The sequence below is a fragment of the Bufo gargarizans genome, chromosome 2 (assembly GCF_014858855.1).
Source record: "Bufo gargarizans isolate SCDJY-AF-19 chromosome 2, ASM1485885v1, whole genome shotgun sequence".
NCBI classification, from domain to species: domain Eukaryota; kingdom Metazoa; phylum Chordata; class Amphibia; order Anura; family Bufonidae; genus Bufo; species Bufo gargarizans.
Window position 1 is genome coordinate 340262822 of NC_058081.1, and position 18981 is coordinate 340281802.

At 48.2% G+C, this 18981-nt stretch overlaps 1 protein-coding gene across 4 annotated transcripts in view; it reads right to left on the reverse strand.

The window, feature by feature from the left end:
• LOC122928102 (PARP1 binding protein) overlaps window positions 1–18981 on the reverse strand; it is a 61003-nt gene that overhangs the window by 3622 nt on the left and 38400 nt on the right. For all 4 annotated transcript variants that reach the window (XM_044280600.1, XM_044280601.1, XM_044280602.1 and 1 more), the window contains 2 exons: window positions 7452–7629; window positions 6940–7118 (listed from right to left, as the gene is read on the reverse strand). In XM_044280600.1, coding sequence (XP_044136535.1) covers window positions 6940–7118; window positions 7452–7629 — 357 coding nt within the window. The remainder of the gene's footprint in view (window positions 1–6939; window positions 7119–7451; window positions 7630–18981) is intronic.

Genomic DNA, 18981 nt, shown 5'->3' on the forward strand with positions numbered 1-18981 from the left:
GAGATTTTTTTTTTCCGTTCAGCCTCTGGGCTGAAAGAAAAAAAAATGAACGGCACATATTTCTTCATTCACACCGATCAATGTGGATGAAAAAATCTCTGCCCCAAAAAAAAAAAAAAATAATAAATAAAAAAAAAAAAAAAAAGGGAGGGAAAGGCGTCTGCCAGGACATAGGAGCTCCCCCCAACATCCATACCCACTTAGCTCGTATGCCCTGGCAAAACCGATTTCTCCATTCACATCAATCTGTGGATGTGGATGAATAAGTCATTGCCGGGATTTTTTATATTTTTTTTATATACAAAGTGTTTGCCAAAGCATATGAACACCGCCGCCTCCTCAGCTCATATGCCTCGGCAAACGTATCTTGCAGCGCCGCATACACCGACTTTTGTGTAATCTGATAGCAGCGCAATGCTTCTGTCAGAATGTACATCAGTGCTGCAGCTAGTCGATCGGTTGGTCCACCTGGAAGGTAAAAAAAACAAAAAACAGAAAAACCAGGCCGCAACGCAATAGATTTATTAACTTTATAATAACATTTGAACAGAACATATAAACTTTATTTAACTTTTTGAACAGAACGTTAACTTTTTTGCTTACCGGTGATTTTTTTTTAGATTTTTTTTTTTTTACCTTTATAGGACATACCTCTCCTTCCCCATAGGACAATGTGCAAAGCGCAAATCGCCCAAAGATGTGGCGAAGTACATTATGAACTTTGTCCCAGGTGAAAGGAGAGGTTTACAGCAGCTGTGTGTGAATGGGCCCTAATAGCCCTGTGTGCCTGTCCTGTGAGATGCAATCCCTATGCTAAGTGTACCTGTGTGTGGTACTTCCGGAAACACTCCCCTAAGCATAGGGCAGGGTGGTCAGGGCAGTGAGGACAGAAATAGCGGGTGTCACGCCTTATTCCACTCCTGCTACAGACACAACATTTTTTTCGGGGAGGCGGTCGGTTTGAGGTACCAGCAACGACACTGGGGAAATGTCGCTCGTGTAGACGGCTCACTACACTGGTGGATGAGGCCACGGAACCTCCTGGATACAGGAGGTTCTCGATGATCTCTTCCTGAAATTTGAGGAAGGATCCTGTTCTCCCAGCCTTACTGTAGAGAACAAAACTATTATATACAGCCAATTGAATTAAATATACAGACACCTTCTTATACCAGCATCTGGTCCTGCGGGAAAGGAGATAAGGAGCCAACATCTGGTCATTGAAGTCCACCCCTCCCATGAGTGAATTATAGACGTGGACACAGAGGGGCTTTTCAATGACACTGGTTGCTCGTTCAATTTGGATTGTCGTGTCTGCGTGAATGGAGGAGAGCATGTAAACGTCATGCTTGTCTCCATTTCACCGCGAGCAGTTCTTCATTACACAAGGCAGCCCTCTCCCCCCTTGCAAGACGGGTGGTAACAAGCCGTTGGGGGAAGCCACTGCGACTAGGTCGCGCGGTGCGCGCTTGCTTGGGATGTATTGTTTGAAGCAAAGGCGCCCGGTAAAATGTATAAGGGACTTGTCTTCGCAGATGTTTTGCTCAGGGGTAGACAAATTTCTGGTTGAAGTGGTCTATGAGGGGCCGAATTTTGTGGAGCCGGTCAAAAGCTGGGTGGCCTCTGGGACGGGAGGTGCGGTTATCACTCAAGTGCAGGAAACGCAGGATGGTCTCAAATCGTGTCCTGGACATGGCAGCAGAGAACATGGGCATGTGATGAATTGGGTTCGTGGACCAATATGACCGCAATTAATGCTTTTTGGTTAGACCCATGTTGAGGAGAAGGCCCAGAAAATTTTTAAAATTCGGAAACTTGGACGGGTTTCCACTGGAAAGACTGGGCATAATAGCTTCCCGGGTTGGCGGCTATAAATTCAGTGGCATATCGGTTTGTTTCTGCCACAACTAAGTCCAAGAGCTCCGCAGTCAAGAACATCTCAAAAAAAATCCCAGGGCCGAACAGATCTGAGCTGTCTCAACCCGAACTCCAGACTGGGCGGTGAAAGGGGGAACTAATGGTGAGGCTGAAGTTGGGGACTGCCAATCAGGGTTTGCCAGCACCTCAGGGACTCTAGGGGGTCTACGGGCCTGTCTGTGCGGTGGCTGCAACGGGGTAACTACTGCACGTGCCACCGTACCAGCTTCAACTACCCTTCTGGTACTCGCCACTTCACCATGTTGAACGGCAGTGCTGGTACTAGGTCCAGGATGGGCTGCGCTGCTGGTGTATGCCTCACCACGTAATCCGACAGCGCCAGCCCCACTCTGCTGCCCTTGAAGCGGATGCTGCGCAACCTGTGGTCTAGCAACACGAGGCCAGGTACGCCTGGTGCTATCAGGGACCTCAACCTCCTCGTCCGAACTTTGGGTCAGACTGCCACTGCTTTCTACAGGTTCATATTCTGACCCGCTAGATTCGTCAGATGAGGGTTCCCATTCCTCATCCGACTGGGTCAGAAGCCTGTAGGCCTCTTCAGAAGAATACCCCTTGTTTGCCATTTGGTCAACTAAATTTAGGGGGTATTCCCTGAGACTACCCAAGAAAAAAAAAAAAGCCTGTCTTACAAATGGGAGGCTAGCGAAGTACCGGAGGCCGCTGCGATTGATAAAAAAATAATTTTTTGTCACTGCAGCGGGGCGGGCGTGAGTGAACGCACGTGTGGGCAACCGATCAGGCCTGATCGGGCAAACACTGCGTTTTGGTTGGAAGTTGAGCTAAGGTGACACTAATACTATTATAGATCTGACTGATCAGTTCTGATCACTTACAGATACTATAAAAGTACAAATGCTGATTAGCGATACGCTAATCAGTGACAGTGGTGCGGTGGGCGCTAAACGATCGCTAAACTACCTAACCAAGGGGCCTAAACTATCCTAAAACTATCAGTCAATACCAGTGAAAAAAAAGTGTGACAGTTTACACTGATCACTTTTTTCCCTTTCACTAGGTGATTGACAGGGGCGATCAAGGGGTTAATTGGGGTGCTGGGGGGTGATCTGGGGCTAAGTGTAGTGTTTGGTGGCTACTCACTGTGATGCCTGCTCTTCTGCTGAGACCAACCGACCAAAAAGCACCAGCAGAGGAGCAGAGAAGCCATTTAACACCTTATATTTATAAATATAAAGTGTTAACTGGCTTCTGATTTGATTTTTTGAAAATCGCCAGCCTGCCAGCCACGATCAATAGCTGGCAGGCTGGTGACGAAATACAACTCTAACTTTTGCCGGCCTGCGATGCGCATGTGCTGGACGGCTTTTACCGAAATCTCGCGTCTCGCGAGATGACGCATCGGCGCGTCCACCCGGAATAACAGGGCCGCCGCCAGGATGCGATCCTACGTACGGCGGTCCTGAGGTTTAAATTTCACCTGAAACTATCCAGAATGAACCAGCTCACTGAAGGATCAGATTACATAATCACATACAGGTCTATGAGTAGGGGAGGGGAAAGCAAACTGTAGCATTGCCATCTGTAAAGTGGATAAGAGCAGTGCTGCAGTAACCAGCAGCGTCTACTAGCGAAATGGACACAGCTGTGTAATTGCGGCACTGAAGTTTCTACAAAGCAGCAGATCGGAACGGGGTACCAGACATTGATGGCTTATCCTGAGGCTAGGCTATTAATATTAGAAGTACTGGAAAACCCTTTAACCACTTAAGGACCACAGGTTTATAACCCCCTAGTGATCAGGTTTTTTTTTCTTTTTTTTACAAATCGGCACTTCACAACTTTGCCCCTCAGTGAATACCTTGGGGTGTCTACTTCCCGAAATGGGGTAATTTGTGGGGTGCGTTTACTGCTAAATTGTGAGCAACCCTGTAAAGCCTAAAGGTACTCAGACTTTCGGCCCCTTTACGCACCTAGGCATCCAAAAAGTGTCACACATGTGGCACCGCAGTACTCAGAAGAAGTAGGGCAATGTGTTTTGGGGTGTATTTTTACATATACCCATGCTGGGTGAGAGAAATCTCTCTGTAAATTGAAAATTTTTTCCTTTAAATTATTTTTTTTTTTATACAAAGTTGTGATATTTCTCACACACAGGATGGATATATGTAAAAATACACCCCAAAACACATCTTCCGAGTACAGCGATACCACATGTGTGACACTTTTTTGCAGCCTAGGTGCGCAAAGGCGCCCAAATTCCAATGAGTACCTTTAGGATTTCACAGGGCATTTTTACGCATTTGGATTCCGTGAGGGGTATGGTGAGTTCATATAAGATTTTTTTTTTTTCCAAAGTTAGTGGAATATGAGACTTTGTAAGAAAAAAATAAAAATAAACTTACGCTAAATTGCGCCAAAAAAAAAAAAAAAAAAAAAAAATTTCTATAAACTCACCATGCCCCTCAAAAGTGATCTTTATAGCGCCGCAGCAATTTTATGGTGTTTTTGCAGTAATCAGAGAAATATATATTATATATATATATATATAGTCACTGCGGTGGGGCAGACTGAACGCAAGTGTGGGCACAAGATCAGGCAAACACTGCGTTTTTTGTAGAGCCTAAGGTGACTAATGTACTGATATAGATCTGATTGGGATCAGTCTTGATCACTTACAGATACTATATAGTACTAGTGCTGATTAGCAACACAGCGATGCCGCTAAATCAGTAACTGAGGTAGTTAGTGCCCAGCCCACCGAACAAGTAGCTAACTAACTGGCGGTGATAAGGGACCCTTAGGCCCCATTCACATGTCCGCAATTCTGTTCCACATTTTTCGGAAGGAATTGCGGACCCATTCATTTCTATGGGGACAGACTTTGTCCCGCTCGGATCCGGAATTGCGGATCTGCACTTCTTGGTCCACACTTCCGTTCCGCAAAAATATAGAACATGTCCTATTCTTGTCCGCAATTGCAAACAAGAAAAGGCATTTTCTATATAGTTCTGGCGCAATATGCGGATCCGCAAAATGCGAAAAGCACATTGCCGGTGTCAGTGTCTTGCGGATCCGCAAAACACATACGAACGTCTGAATGGAGCCTTACAGGGGGGTGATCAGGGAGTCTATATGGGGTGATCAGGGAGTCTATATGGGGTGATCAGGGGTTAATAAGTGACGGGGGGGGGGGGGGGGGGGGGGTAGTGTAGTGTGGCGATTGGTGCTACTTACAGAGCTGCCTGTGTTCTCTGGCAGTCGATCCAAGCTAAAGGGACCACCAGAGGACCAGGTAGCAGGTATATCAGACGCTGTTAACAAAAAAACAGTGTCTAATATACCTTTCTGATAAAAAAATAAAATAAAAATTTAATTTAAAAATCGCATCTACAGCCTGCCAGCGAATGATAAGCGCTGGCAGGCTGTAGTTCAACTTCTCAGCTGCGCATCACTGTACGTGCGCGCATGTTCACGCAAAATCTTGTCTCACACGAGATTACGCCAATAGGCGTCGCTGAGCCCGAGACTGCCGCCGCCCGGATGCCTTTCGGCGTTACGTGTGCGGCAAGTGGTTAAAAGTCTGCATTTACACATAATTAGAACCCATTTTACATGGGTCAACTGAGCAGGCAATTATCAGGAACAAAAAGTGTTAGGCCTCTTTCACACGGGCGTCATGTTTTTTGCCCGGATAAGAGGCGGGTGCGTTGCGGGAAAATGCACGATTTTTCCGCGCGAGTGCAAAACATTGTCATGCGTTTTGCACTTGCGTGAGAAAAATCGCGCATGTTTGGTACCCAGACCCGAACTTCTTCACAGAAGTTCGGGCTTGGGATTGATGTTCTGAAGATTGTATTATTTTCCCTTATAACATGGTTATAAGGGAAAATAATAGCATTCTGACTACAGAATGCTTTGTATAATAGTGCTGGAAGGGTTAAAAATAATAAAAAAGTTAACTCACCTTCTCCTCTTGTTCGCGCAGATTCCACTCTGTTCTTTAGCTGTGGACTGAATGACCTGAGGTGACGTCAGATCACATGCTCCAATCACATGGTCCATCACCATGGTGATGGAGCATGTGATCTGACGTCATCAAAGGTCCTTTAGCCCACAGATAAAGAACAGACCGGCATCTGCGCTAACAAGAGGAGAAGGTGAGTTAACTTTTTTATTATTTTTAACCCCTCCAGCACTATTATACAAAGCATTCTGTATTCAGAATGCTATTATTTTCCCTTATAACCATGTTATAAGGGAAAATAATACAGTGAATAGACTGTCACCTAGAACCCATGCGTGAAAATCACACCGCATCCGCACTTGCTTGCGGATGCATGCGATTTTCACGCAACCCCATTCATTTCTATAGGGCCTGCGTTACGTGAAAAACGCACAAAGAGGAGCATGCTGCGATTTTCACGCAACGCACAAGTGATGCGTGAAAATCACCGCTCGTGTGCACAGCCCCATAGAAATGAATGGGTCAGGATTCAGTGCGGGTGCAATGCGTTCACCGCACGCATCGCACCCGCACGGAAAACTCGCCCGTGTGAAAGGGGCCTTAGTTCACCCTGATAATTGTCCGCTCATTAGTGGAGGGCTGCATTAACATGCAGGAATCGCTTCCGCTGTATGGGGATTGAGCAATTGCTTCTGCGATCCCATGCAGATTCATTGTATCCGGGCAGCAGACCCCTGTTAACACAGGATGTTCTGCTCACCAGAAACAGCTGTTTAGAGTACAACACTGTATTCACCCTAGAAACAAGCGTTTGCTTGCTCATTGGCAGCACCTATACGTAGACCAATTATTGGGAAGCAGCACTGACACATACCTTTGTTACAGAATTTTTCCATATAAAAAGGGCCCTATAGTTTGGGGATATATTTTAGTAAATGCTGATAAAGTTGCGCATACACATGGTAGCACCACTCACTAGACACGTCTGATGCTTTGCATTTCAAATAAAAGTTACATTTTTTTAGATAAGCACCCAAAACTGCATTTAAAACTGGTTCAAGAGCACGTAATAACCATACCTAAAAAGTGCCAAAAGTGAAATTGCTCCAAATATGGTGCTTTCTTCATCCGAGTACAACAGCTCTGCTTTGTTTTTGCTGGGAAAATTGGCAGCTTCTTCATCCAAAAGCATCAGCAGTGTTTTCATGGTCTCCCTACCACATATCGCTGTACCACGGTTTATTGCACGAATTCTAGGCTGTAAATATACAGAACACAATTCTAATACACCACATAAAAACAATAAATCAGAATTAAAGAAACATGGGAGTTTCAGCCTCTCCATTGTGTTAAATTTAATTAACTCTTATCATTTTCATCACATTTTGGTACAGACTGACCCACGAACATTAAAGGGTTTTTCAGCTGCAATGGGGGTGTTAGACCCCAACTGATCAGATACTGATGACCCATCCAGAGGAAAATCATTCACATATAGACTGAAAACAGAACCCAAGCAGGTGAAGGATAGTAAAAAAAACAGACACAAATAAAAACATAAAAAACCAAACACTTAAAATATCCGGCTTACCCGTGCCGGGCTTATGCCCATAGAGCACTCATTCTCACTTGACACATTAAGCAGGTTTTTGATTCTCAAATCCAAGTCCTGTTCCACTTCCATAACAGCTTCACTAAATGAATCCCCGCTGCCCCTTCCTTTTATCAGATGCATCTTTATTGCAGAAAGTATTCGCTCTGCAGCATTTCTGGCGAGAGAAAAATCTAGTGACTCCAGCTACTTAGGCTGTATTTCATTATGTCCATAGGAATTCTGCAAAAGCCAATATTCAGTGTTTCCCCGTGATAAAGAAAATAACAAAACAAAAAAAGTAAATATGGAATTCTCCGTATGGATAGTACAAAAGAACTGTACTAAAAGGGAACCTGTCACTATGAAAATCCAGTGCGATCTGCAGGCAGCTTGTTATAGAGCAGGAAGAGTCGAGCAGATTGATATATAGTATTGTAGGAAAAGATTCAATAAAACTGGTAATATATTCATTTAAATCCCTGCTTACCTTATGCTTAGGAGTCTGGTGGGAGGTGCCAATAAATGAATAACCGCTAAATCTGCATGACCAAGCATACAGAGAAGGCTGTCAATCACTTAGTTAGGACCGCCCACATGACTCCTCAGCATGAACAGAGCAGAGGTTTAAATAAAGTAACTTACCAGTTATACTGAAACTTTCCCCATAAAACTATACACTAAAGTTCACTACATAATATAAAAAAATAATGAAGATTGCACTGAATTTGCATGACAAGCAGAATTGCTATAATTTTATTTATTTATTTTTTAACACCGGTACAGACACAGGACAGATTGTCCACAGCAGAAACATTGGTGTGGATTTTACCCTCCATTGAAAAGGTGGAAATCTGCACAGTTAAAGGTTAACTTAAATTTGCAGTCATTTTTCAGACTAAGCAGGCACATGAGGAATAACAATATATCTGGCTATTATGACTTGTATCTGGTATTTAGCAGTCTATCCCTTTGCAGTCTGTCTGTAATTCCGTTTTTTCTGAGCTGATGAGTGGAAGCCTTGTGTCATGCCTGCCCATACACAGGACAAAAGCAAAGTAATCTGCTCTTTAAAGGGGTTCTGCAGTTTTTTTTAAACTGATGCTCTATTCTCTGGATAGATCATCAGCATCTGATCAGCGGGGGTCTGACACCCTGGACCCCTGCCAATCAGCTGTTCGAGAAGGCAGCGGCACTGGCAGTGCCGCGGCCTTCTCGCTGTTTACCGCAGGCACAGTGACGTCACAACTAGTATCACTGGCAAGAGTGGGGCTAAGCTCTGTTCACTTGAATGAAGCTTAGCCCCGCCCAGGCCAGTGATACTAGTTGTGACGTCACTGGGCCAGCGGTAAACAGCTATTGCCAGCGCCTCGGCCTTCTCAAACAGCTGATCGGCAGGGGTCCCCAGAGGATAGCTCATCACTTTAAAAGAACCACAGAACACCTTTAATTCTCTGTAGCACACTTTCAGAAGCAGCAGCAATAATGGAGGTCATCATACAGCATTACTGAGCAGCTTAGGCTACTTTCACACCTGCGTTAGGTGCGGATCCGTCTGGTATCTGCACAGACCGATCCACACCTATAATGCAAACGATTGGATCCGTTCTGAACGGATCCATTTGCATTATGAAGAACAAAGTCAAAACGGATCCGTCCTGACTTACATTGAAAGTCAATGGGGAACGGATCCGGTTTCAATTGCACCATATTGTGTCAATGAAAACGGATCGGCTCCCATTGACTTAGGGTACTTTCACACTAGTGTTCGGTTGTCCGCTTGAAGGATCCGTTTGAAGGCTCTTCCAAGCGGCCACGAACGGATCCATACGGCCCCAATGCATTCTGAATGGATGCGGATCCGCTCAGAATGCATCAGTCTGGCAGCGTTTGGCCTCCGTTCCGCTCAGCAGGCGGACACCCGAACGCAGCTTGCAGCGTTTTGGTGTCCGCCTGGCCGTGCGGAGGCGTACGGATCCGTTCATAGTTACAATTGAAGTCAATGGGGACGGATCCGTCTGTCATGGCTCCGCTTTGACACGGATCCGTTCGAAACCGTTCATGTTTCTGCGCATGCCCAGTAACTTCCTGTCCCTCCCCCTCATCTGTCCCTCCCCTCATCGTCGGCCATTTTGGATAACCGACTTGCTGAGACTGGTAAGTGTATGAAGTTTTGTCTGTTTGTCTATCTCTCTTTTTTTACTATCTATCCATCTATCTATCTCTCTCTCTATTTCTAGGGTGGGGGGGCTGCTGGCACTTGGGAAGGGGTGTGTGTGTCTGGAACAATGGGAGCCGCTGGCACTGGTGGTGTGGGCTGCCTTTATGGGGGGGCTTCTGGCACTGGGGGGGAGGGCGCGTGTGGCTGGAACTGTGGTTGCTGCTGGCACTGCGGGGGTGTTTGTGGCTGGAACTGTGCGGTTTGCTGGCACTGCGGGGGTGTTTGTGGCTGGAACTGTGCGGTTTGCTGGCACTGCGGGGGTGTTTGTGGCTAGAACTTTTCTGCTGGCACTGCGGGGGTGTTTGTGGCTAGAACGTTGCTGCTGGCACTGCGGGGGTGTTTGTGGCTGGAACTGTGCGGTTTGCTGCCACTGCGGGGGTGTTTGTGGCTGGAACTGTGCGGTGCTTCTGGATGGAACTGCAGGGTTTTTTGTGGCTGGAACTGTGCGGTGCTTCTGGCAGTGCGGGGGTGTTTGTGGCTGGAACTGTGGGTGGGGGCTGCTGGCATTGGGGGGGCTCTGGGCACTGTGGGAGAGTTGTTTGGAACTGGGAGCCTGATGTCATTGTGGGGGGCTGCTGGCACTATGCGGGGCTGCTGTCTCTCGGGGTGTTTATGTAACTTGGGGGGATTATGGCTTCTGTCGGATTAATTTTTTTAATTATTTTATTATTAGGGTCGTACCAAAAAAGAAAAAAAAACACATCTGCGGTGGGGAAGCCCATATCGATATTTTAAAAAGTAAGTATTAAAAAAAACTAAAAAAAATGTTGATATATGAGGAAATAGTGCTCTACAAGTTCCTTTAACGGTATCTGCATTTTGTCTGGTATTTTGTTGCGTACAGATGTCATCTAAGACGACATCAGACATCGACTGGCGTAACCCACCCAGAAGGCGCCGCCATATCCAGTGGCCCGTAAGTATAAAATCAACACTTGGACTTTTTACTGTTTGATTCGTTGCATTAATCAGTATGTGCTCTTATTATAGATTTCTTCATCATCTTCAGAGGAGGGCTCTCCCGAAGTGGGCGGTGCTGCCGGGGCCAGCTCACCAGCATCCAGGGGAGGTGGACCAAGCCCGGACCGGGGCTGTCAAGAAGTAAATATATATATATATATATATATATATATATATATATATATATATATATATATATATATATATATATATATATATATATATATATATATATATATATATATATATATATATATACAGACGTGGACAAAATTGTTGGTACCCTTTGGTCAATGAAAGAAAAAGTCACAATGGTCACAGAAATAACTTTAATCTGACAAAAGTAATAATAAATTAAAATTCTATAAATGTTAACCAATGAAAGTCAGACATTGTTTTTCAACCATGCTTCAACAGAATTATGTAAAAAAATAAACTCATGAAACAGGCATGGACAAAAATGATGGTACCCCTAGAAAACACAGAACATAATGTGACCAAAGGGACATGTTAATTCAAGGTGTGTCCACTAATTAGCATCACAGGTGTCTACAACCTTGTAATCAGCCATTGGGCCTATATATATGGCTCCAGGTAATCACTGTGTTGTTTGGTGATATGGTGTGTACCACACTCGACATGGACCAGAGGAAGCAAAGGAAAGAGCTGTCTCAAGAGATCAGAAAGAAAATTATAGACAAGCATGTTAAAGGTAAAGGCTATAAGACCATCTCCAAGCAACTAGATGTTCCTGTGAGTACAGTTGCACATATTATTCATAAGTTTAAGATCCATGGGACTGTAGCCAACCTCCCTGGACGTGGCCGCAGGAGGAAAATTGATGACAAATCTAAGAGACGGATAATCCGAATGGTAACAAAAGAGCCTAGAAAGACTTCTAAAGAGATTCAAGGTGAACTTCATGCTCAAGGAACATCAGTGTCAGATCGCACCATCCGTCGTTGTTTGAGCCAAAGTGGACTACATGGGAGACGACCAAGGAGGACACCATTGTTGAAAACGAATCATAAAAAAGCAAGACTGGAATATGCCAAACTACATGTTGACAAGCCACAAAGCTTCTGGGAGAATGTCCTGTGGACAGATGAGACAAAAATCGAAGTTTTTGCCAAGGCACATCAGCTGTATGTTCACAGACGAAAAAATGAAGCATATCAAGAAAAGAACACTGTCCCTACTGTGAAACATGGAGGAGGCTCTGTTATGTTCTGGGGCTGCTTTGCTGCGTCTGGCACAGGGTGTCTTGAATCTGTGCAGGGTACAATGAAATCTCAAGACTATCAAGGAATTCTAGAGAGAAATGTACTAGCCAGTGTCAGAAAGCTTGGTCTCAGTCGCAGGTCATGGGTCTTGCAACAGGACAATGACCCAAAACACACCGCTAAAAACACCCAAGAATGGCTAAGAGGAAAAAATTGGACTATTCTAAAGTGGCCTTCTATGAGCCCTGACCTCAATCCTATTGAGCATCTTTGGAAGGAGCTGAAACATGCAGTCTGGAAAAGGCACCCTTCAAACCGGACACAACTGGAGCAGTTTGCTCATGAGGAGTGGGCCAAAATACCTGCTGAGAGGTGCAGATGTCTCATTGACAGTTACAGGAAGCGTTTGATTGCAGTGATTGCCTCAAAAGGTTGCGCAACAAAATATTAAGTTAGGGGTACCATCATTTTTGTCCATGCCTGTTTCATGAGTTTATTTTTTTACATAATTCTGTTGAAGCATGGTTGAAAAACAATGCCTGACTTTCATTGGTTAACATTTATAGAATTTTAATTTATTATTACTTTTGTCAGATTAAAGTTATTTCTGTGACCATTGTGACTTTTTCTTTCATTGACCAAAGGGTACCAACAATTTTGTCCACGTCTGTATATGTATATGTATATATATATATATATATATATATATATATATATATATATATATATATATATATATATATATATATATATATATATATATATATATATAGATTTCTTAAAAACGAGATTTTTGTATAACTTACCAGTAAAATCTCTTTCTCGCTCTTTCCTTGGGGGACACAGAAGACCTTGGGGACACAGAAAACCTTGGGTATAGCTCATCTCCCTAGGAGGCGTGACACTAAGTGAAAACTGTTAAGCCCCTCCTCCATCAGCTATACCCTCAGCCTGGAGAGCGAGACTGCCAGTTGCGTGTCCAAGTAGTGAGAAAAGGCAAAGTCCAACAAGTGGAAACAACAAGCCAACTACCCAACGGGTAAACAAAACTCGGAAACCGTGCAGAAAAAAACCAATGAATGGGTGGGTGCTGTGTCCCCCAAGGAAAGAGCGAGAAAGAGATTTTACTGGTAAGTTATACAAAAATCTCGTTTTCTCGCCCAATTTCCTTGGGGGACACAGAAGACCTTGGGACGTTCAAAAGCAGTCCAAGAGGGGAGGGACCACAGCACCAAGGCGAAGCACCCGAAGGCAGCAAGGAAATGCCACCTGCAAAAACCAGGCGGCCCAAGGCAGCAGCCGCCGCCGAAGCCAGAGTACGCACCCAGGAAAACCTGGTAAAAAGTGCAAGGAAGGCCGTGGCCACCCTGCACAATGACATGGCTGAAGCCCAATGCCTCCGGCCCCGGAGGCACCAACCGCTCTGGTGAAATGAACGGTGACACCAAAAAAAAAAAAAAAAAAAAACAGAGCCCTGCCCTTGAGCAGTAACCACAGCAATAGCCATGTGGTTAAAGCGGAGGAAAGCACCCAGGAGCCGTGAACCTTGGCGCGGACCTCCTGGAAACAAGAGACCGAGCGTCGACAAGAGTCGGAGATGTCCAAGCAAAAAACTGCAGACACTTCAAGTAACAGAGTCCCAGTCGCAGGTCCAGGCCAGACTGGAGAAGACCGAATCACGGGAAGAGAAAGGCAGAATTGGGTGAATGCCCAGCTTCCTAAAGAACCCCAGGGAAGACCCTAAGTCAGACAACAGAACCTGGACGAATCACAGCCAGGAGCGAACACTAGTGTGCTCGCTGGACTCGTCTGGGCAGACGGGAGGAAATCCAATGCGAGTAAGCGCAAATCAGTGACACGGCAAAAAGGTTGGGAAAACTGGTCCCGTCGGCCCCCGAGCAACGCCGTCCCGAATCCACGCGGAGTGGGGGAGCAGATGGACAAACGGAAGGAACCGAAAGGGACCCGGCCAGTTTCCAACAGACTCCAGGACAAGTCAGGCTAAAGTCCTTGTCGTTGTAGCCACCACAGGAAGGTGTTCTACAGACCCGAAGTGGGGGCTTGAAGGGTAATCTTGACAGAAGAAAGTAGGCACGCCAGGTTACCGAGAAGGTAAAGTCCAAGCAGGACCAGCGCCCAGAATGGTAAAAGTAATCTGCACCCAGCGGGAGGACAGAATGCGGCAACCCGGTAATAGGCACACAGCTAGTACAGCCAGTGTGAACAATGGAGACAGTACGAGGTCATAAGGAACACCGGGACCATCCATATGAACAACCATGGTCTCCCCAGGGGGGAGGGCAGTGAAGGAACAGCCCCTGAAGCCTGGCCGGGGCAGAAGCCACATCGGAGTAAAACTGACCCAGGAGAAGCCAAAACAGAGCCGTCGAGAGAAAAATAGCCGAGAAGACGGATGACACCCTCCAACCGCAAGGAGGAGTGGGCAACAGGGAAGCCACAGGACCGCTCAAAAGCAGAACTCCGCTACTCCGAGATGTCCGGCTCACCAATTCGCAGAAGGCGAATACCCTAACGAATCGAAAGTGGAGGTCCCTGAGACCTCGGTAATCGAGCAACCAAGAGAAGTTGGGCGACCCGCTCGAAAAGAGCGGCTAGAACCTGGTAGCAAAACAAACTGAAGCACGGAGGGTGCCAACAGGAAGGACTCAAACCAAAACGCATCCAAGAGGAGGAATGGCAACAGGCGAGGGAACCGAAATCCAGCCAGAGCCAACGTAGACTGCGAGGGACGCTGGAGACAGCACTCTCGACCATGTGACCGCTTGCGCTGGGAAGCAATGCCACAGGGTAACTAATGGGTACGCATCCAGGAACCACAAACACTCCCCAGGCGGAAGGGCCAACGAATATGGTGGATACCGTCACAACGGAAACACCAAATATACCCTCCGAACAGAGAATGGATACCACCCAGCTCGCTGCAGTAGAGAACAATAGAGCCCGTCCAGGCCAGGTGAACAGAAAGATCTCCTCAGAGAAGAGTGCCAGGCCGGCGGCAATCACCGTATCCCAAGAGAAAAACGGCAAGTCGCAGGAAGAATGGAGGCATACGTACAAGCAGCCCCATAAGCAGTGAGAACGCCAACCCACTTACGGAAGGAGAAGGCATACACGGCCCAACAACGCACAGAGTAGCAGCCCCCAAGAGCGTCCGCCCACTGCGAAATAGTCATACAGCAAGGAGGGCCAGCCACAGAGCCCCACAGAAACCACAGAAGTGCAAAGTGCAACCGGAAGGGGGGACATACACAAGACTAGTATGGCATGCGACGGAGCGCAAGCAGTCCGCCCAGAAGAGAGGGCAATGTACTTGGCAAACAGTGCGGGCAGCAAGCGTGCAAAGCCCGCCCCACAAGGGGGTGATGCCCAAGACCAGCACCTACTTCAGAGAAGGAAGACATACCATATTCCGCCCAGAAGAGGGCCATGCACATGGCCACACCGCATCCAGCAGGATGTCCACCTAGTGAAAAGGGGACATGCACAGGCTAATCCTAGCATTAAGTGAGTGCAATAATCCACCAAACACCGAATTTTGTGAGAGTACAACTACTTCGCCAATGAATGGGGACAAGTACAAGTCCAGCACAGCACATACAAGGACAGGTGTGAGTCCTGTGAGCGTACAAAAAGTCCACCCATGGAATGAGGGGTGGTCACGCACAAGGCCAGCACCGTATCCAATGGGAGTGCAAGCATTCCACCCATCTTAGAGGCCAGCAACGTATCTGGTGAGAGTGCAGTATGTTGCCCAGAAGGGGGAGCCATGCCCATGGCCAGTATTGCAACCAGGGAGAATGCGAGCACCCCGCCATGGATGGGGGTCAGGCACCTGGCCAGCAGCACACTGGCGAGAGAACAACACACTCAGTGAGAGTGTGTGTATGTTGCCTGAGGAAAGGAGACATGTCCATGGCCGGCAGCGAATCCAGTAAGAGTGTCGTACACCGCCCACGGAAGGGGGAACATGTATATGGCCGGCAGTGGATTTAGTGAGTTGCAAGCATCCCACCAGGGGGTTATGCACATGGCCGGCTGCCCAGCACCATAACCAATGAAGTGCAGTATTCCGCCTAGAGGAAGGGGGTCATGCACAAGACCGGCAGCGAATCCAGTGAGTGCAGCATTCCGCCCCTGGAAGGGGGTCATGCACAAGACCGGCAGCGAATCCAGTGAGTGCAGCATTCCGCCTATGGAAGGGGGTCATGCACAAGACCGGCAGCGAATCCAGTGAGTGCAGCATTCCGCCTATGGAAGGGGGTCATGCACATGGCCGGTATCAAATCCAGTGAGAGCAGCGTTTCGCCTATGGAAAGGAATCACGCACATGGCCGGCAGTGAATCCAGTGAAAATGCAGCGGTCCCCTATGGAAGGGGGTCGTGCACCAGACCAACACCGTATCTGGTGAGAGTGCAGAGTCCACCTATGGAAGGAGGACATGCACAAGACCGGCAACGAATCCAATGAGTGCAGCATTCCGCCTATGGAAGGGGGTTGTGCACATGGCCTGCAGCGAATCCAATGAGTGCAGCGTTCTCGTGCACATGGCCAACACCGTATTCGGTGAGAGTGCAGTATTCCACCTAAGCGGGGGGTCATGCACCAGGCAAGCCTGCAGCCCGAGAGAGTGCAGTATCCCGCCTAGGAAGGGGTTGTCTGCACATGGCAGTTACCATAGCTGGAGGGTGACGAACTCTGCCAACCGAAGAAAAAGGAGAGCGCATGCACTTGGCCAGCGCTGTATCCCGGAGAGGGCAAAGAAGGGAAACATGCACCAGCCGGGGAGTGCGACACCATGCCGCTCATGGAAGGAGCACGCATACAGGCGGCGCTACTGAGATAAGGCTGCAGCGTCCTGCGCAGCGCACAAGAAATCCATTAGCTTAACCATGTTATGCATTTCCAAATAAAAAATAGCCTCACTGAGGCAGAAAGAAGTGCCACCATACAGGTGCCCAGCATAGAAGTAGAGGGGGGGGGGCGCGCCAGCCATATAGGCCCATCAGCCGAGCAAAACAAACTGAAGCACGGAGGCCGGTACCCGAAGGGTTAACAGCCAACCAACCTGGAAGGGAGGAGGAGGCGCCGCGATCCCCTGGGGGCGGGGAACCTCCAGGCGGGAAGAATTTGCGCCCGGAGAAGTTCCCGCCCCCTCCAACAGAGGCCGGAAGTTTGCGGCCTAGCAGGCCGTGAAGCCGGGGCCTAAATTTTCTGCGGCACCCGGCTGACCGGGGCCGCACAGGAAACCGGAGCGGACTGCCTGGACAAACCGGCCGCGGAAGCCCACCCCGCGGACCGGAAGTCAGGGGCCCGGGTGGAGCGCCGGAATGCGGCCCAGTAGGCCCGAAGCCTGGGCCAAAATTTGCGGCGCCCGGCCGGAAGTCGCCGACGGCCGGCCGGAATCGTTGGAGCATCGTGCTCAAGCCAAATGCCGGCCGCGGGAGTCTACCCCGCAGGCCGGAACAGTCGGGGGCCGGGAAGGAAATGCGGCCCAGCTCGGAGGTGCGGCCCAGCAGGCCGGGAAGAAGCGCCGGAGGTGCGGTCGCCCAAGCAGCACTGCCGTCAGGAAAAGGCCCCCGGTCCAGAGCAGCGCATCGGTGAGGGGATGGGGGGACCCTGAGACCGGGTGCCCGTGAGGATGTGAGCACAGCGTTCCCAGGAGGGACGCTGATAAGTGAAGGGAGGCGATGTGGCTGCCTATTCGCAGCATTCTGCTGCTAAAATGTCCCATGAGGGCCAGAAGGGAGGAGAGGGAGCAGGCAGTGGAATGTCGCCCCGCAGCACCCCAGGGGCCAGCCTAGGTCCAGCAGTGACCGAAGGGTCCAAGTATGGGGGGTCAGGCACGCAGGAGACCAGGGTGGGGGGTGGGGGACGTAGGGCTGGAGAAGCCACTCTCTCACCATAGTCGTCTTCACCCTCGGTCCATTCCAGCAGGGTCGCCCCTTCAGCTACTGGCACCGTAGTGGCAGGACGCTGGGAGAGGGACTTGGCGTGCGGGCGACCCTTGCGCTGGCGGGATGTAGGGGAGCTGGGCTGCCCTGATCCACCTTGTCTTCTGTGGGGGAGGCAGCAGTGCGGGTGACCGGCACTGGCGCAGCTCAACCCCGGGAGAAACAGAGAGGTCTAGTGCGTCTCTGTTGTCCCTGATGATCTGGAACAAAAAGAAAAGAAAAAAGTAAAAATCAAAATTTAAACAAGGAGAAAACAGCCCTGCAGTAGCAGGGAGTGTCTTGCCTCCTTGGACACTAAGCAAAAACTGGCAGTCTCGCTCTCCAGGCTGAGGGTATAGCTGATGGAGGAGGGGCTTAACAGTTTTCACTTAGTGTCACGCCTCCTAGGGAGATGAGCTATACCCAAGGTCTTCTGTGTCCCCAAGGTCTTCTGTGTCCCCCAAGGAAATTGGGCGAGAAAATTGGTTTAAGTACGGTCTTCTAAATTTTTTTTTATTTGTATTAGCAATCTGCACCTAGAGCCGCCAGCGAGGATCCCCCAGTCGCCTCCAGAGTCCGCGGGAATGAGCGTGGCGGTCGTAGACGTGTAAGTATTGAATTTAGTAGTTTAATTAGCATTTTGTATTAGGATTTACATTAAATTTTGTATTTCCTTTTTTTTCAGGGTTCCCTAGGCTCCACCAGGGAGGATGAGGAGTTCGGGTTTCCGAGCATCGATAACCTGCTCCTCATCCGACTGGTGGAGGCGCGTCCAGCGTTATGGGACCACGCCGACCGCCACCACGCCGATTATCGCCATACCCAGCGGCTCTGGAGGGACATCTCTGCAGAACTTTTAGAGACCTGGGGGGATCTAGATGCGGCGGCTCAGGAGAAATATGGTAAGTAAAACAATATGGATTTTAATAAATTAAAATATTCTTGTTTTCCTTTCATCATGCTGATTTTAGTTTTTATTGTTTTTTTCCATAGTCAAACTGGTTATAACGCGTTGGCGATCTATCCGGGACCGCTTCAGGAGGGATTATAACAAGGAGGGTCAGGCCCCGAGTGGCTCCGGAGGAACCTCAGGGGCCACATACATCCATACGGCGGCCCTGGGGTTCCTACGAAAGGCCATGGCACCAAAAAGGTAAATATTTATAACAACTGT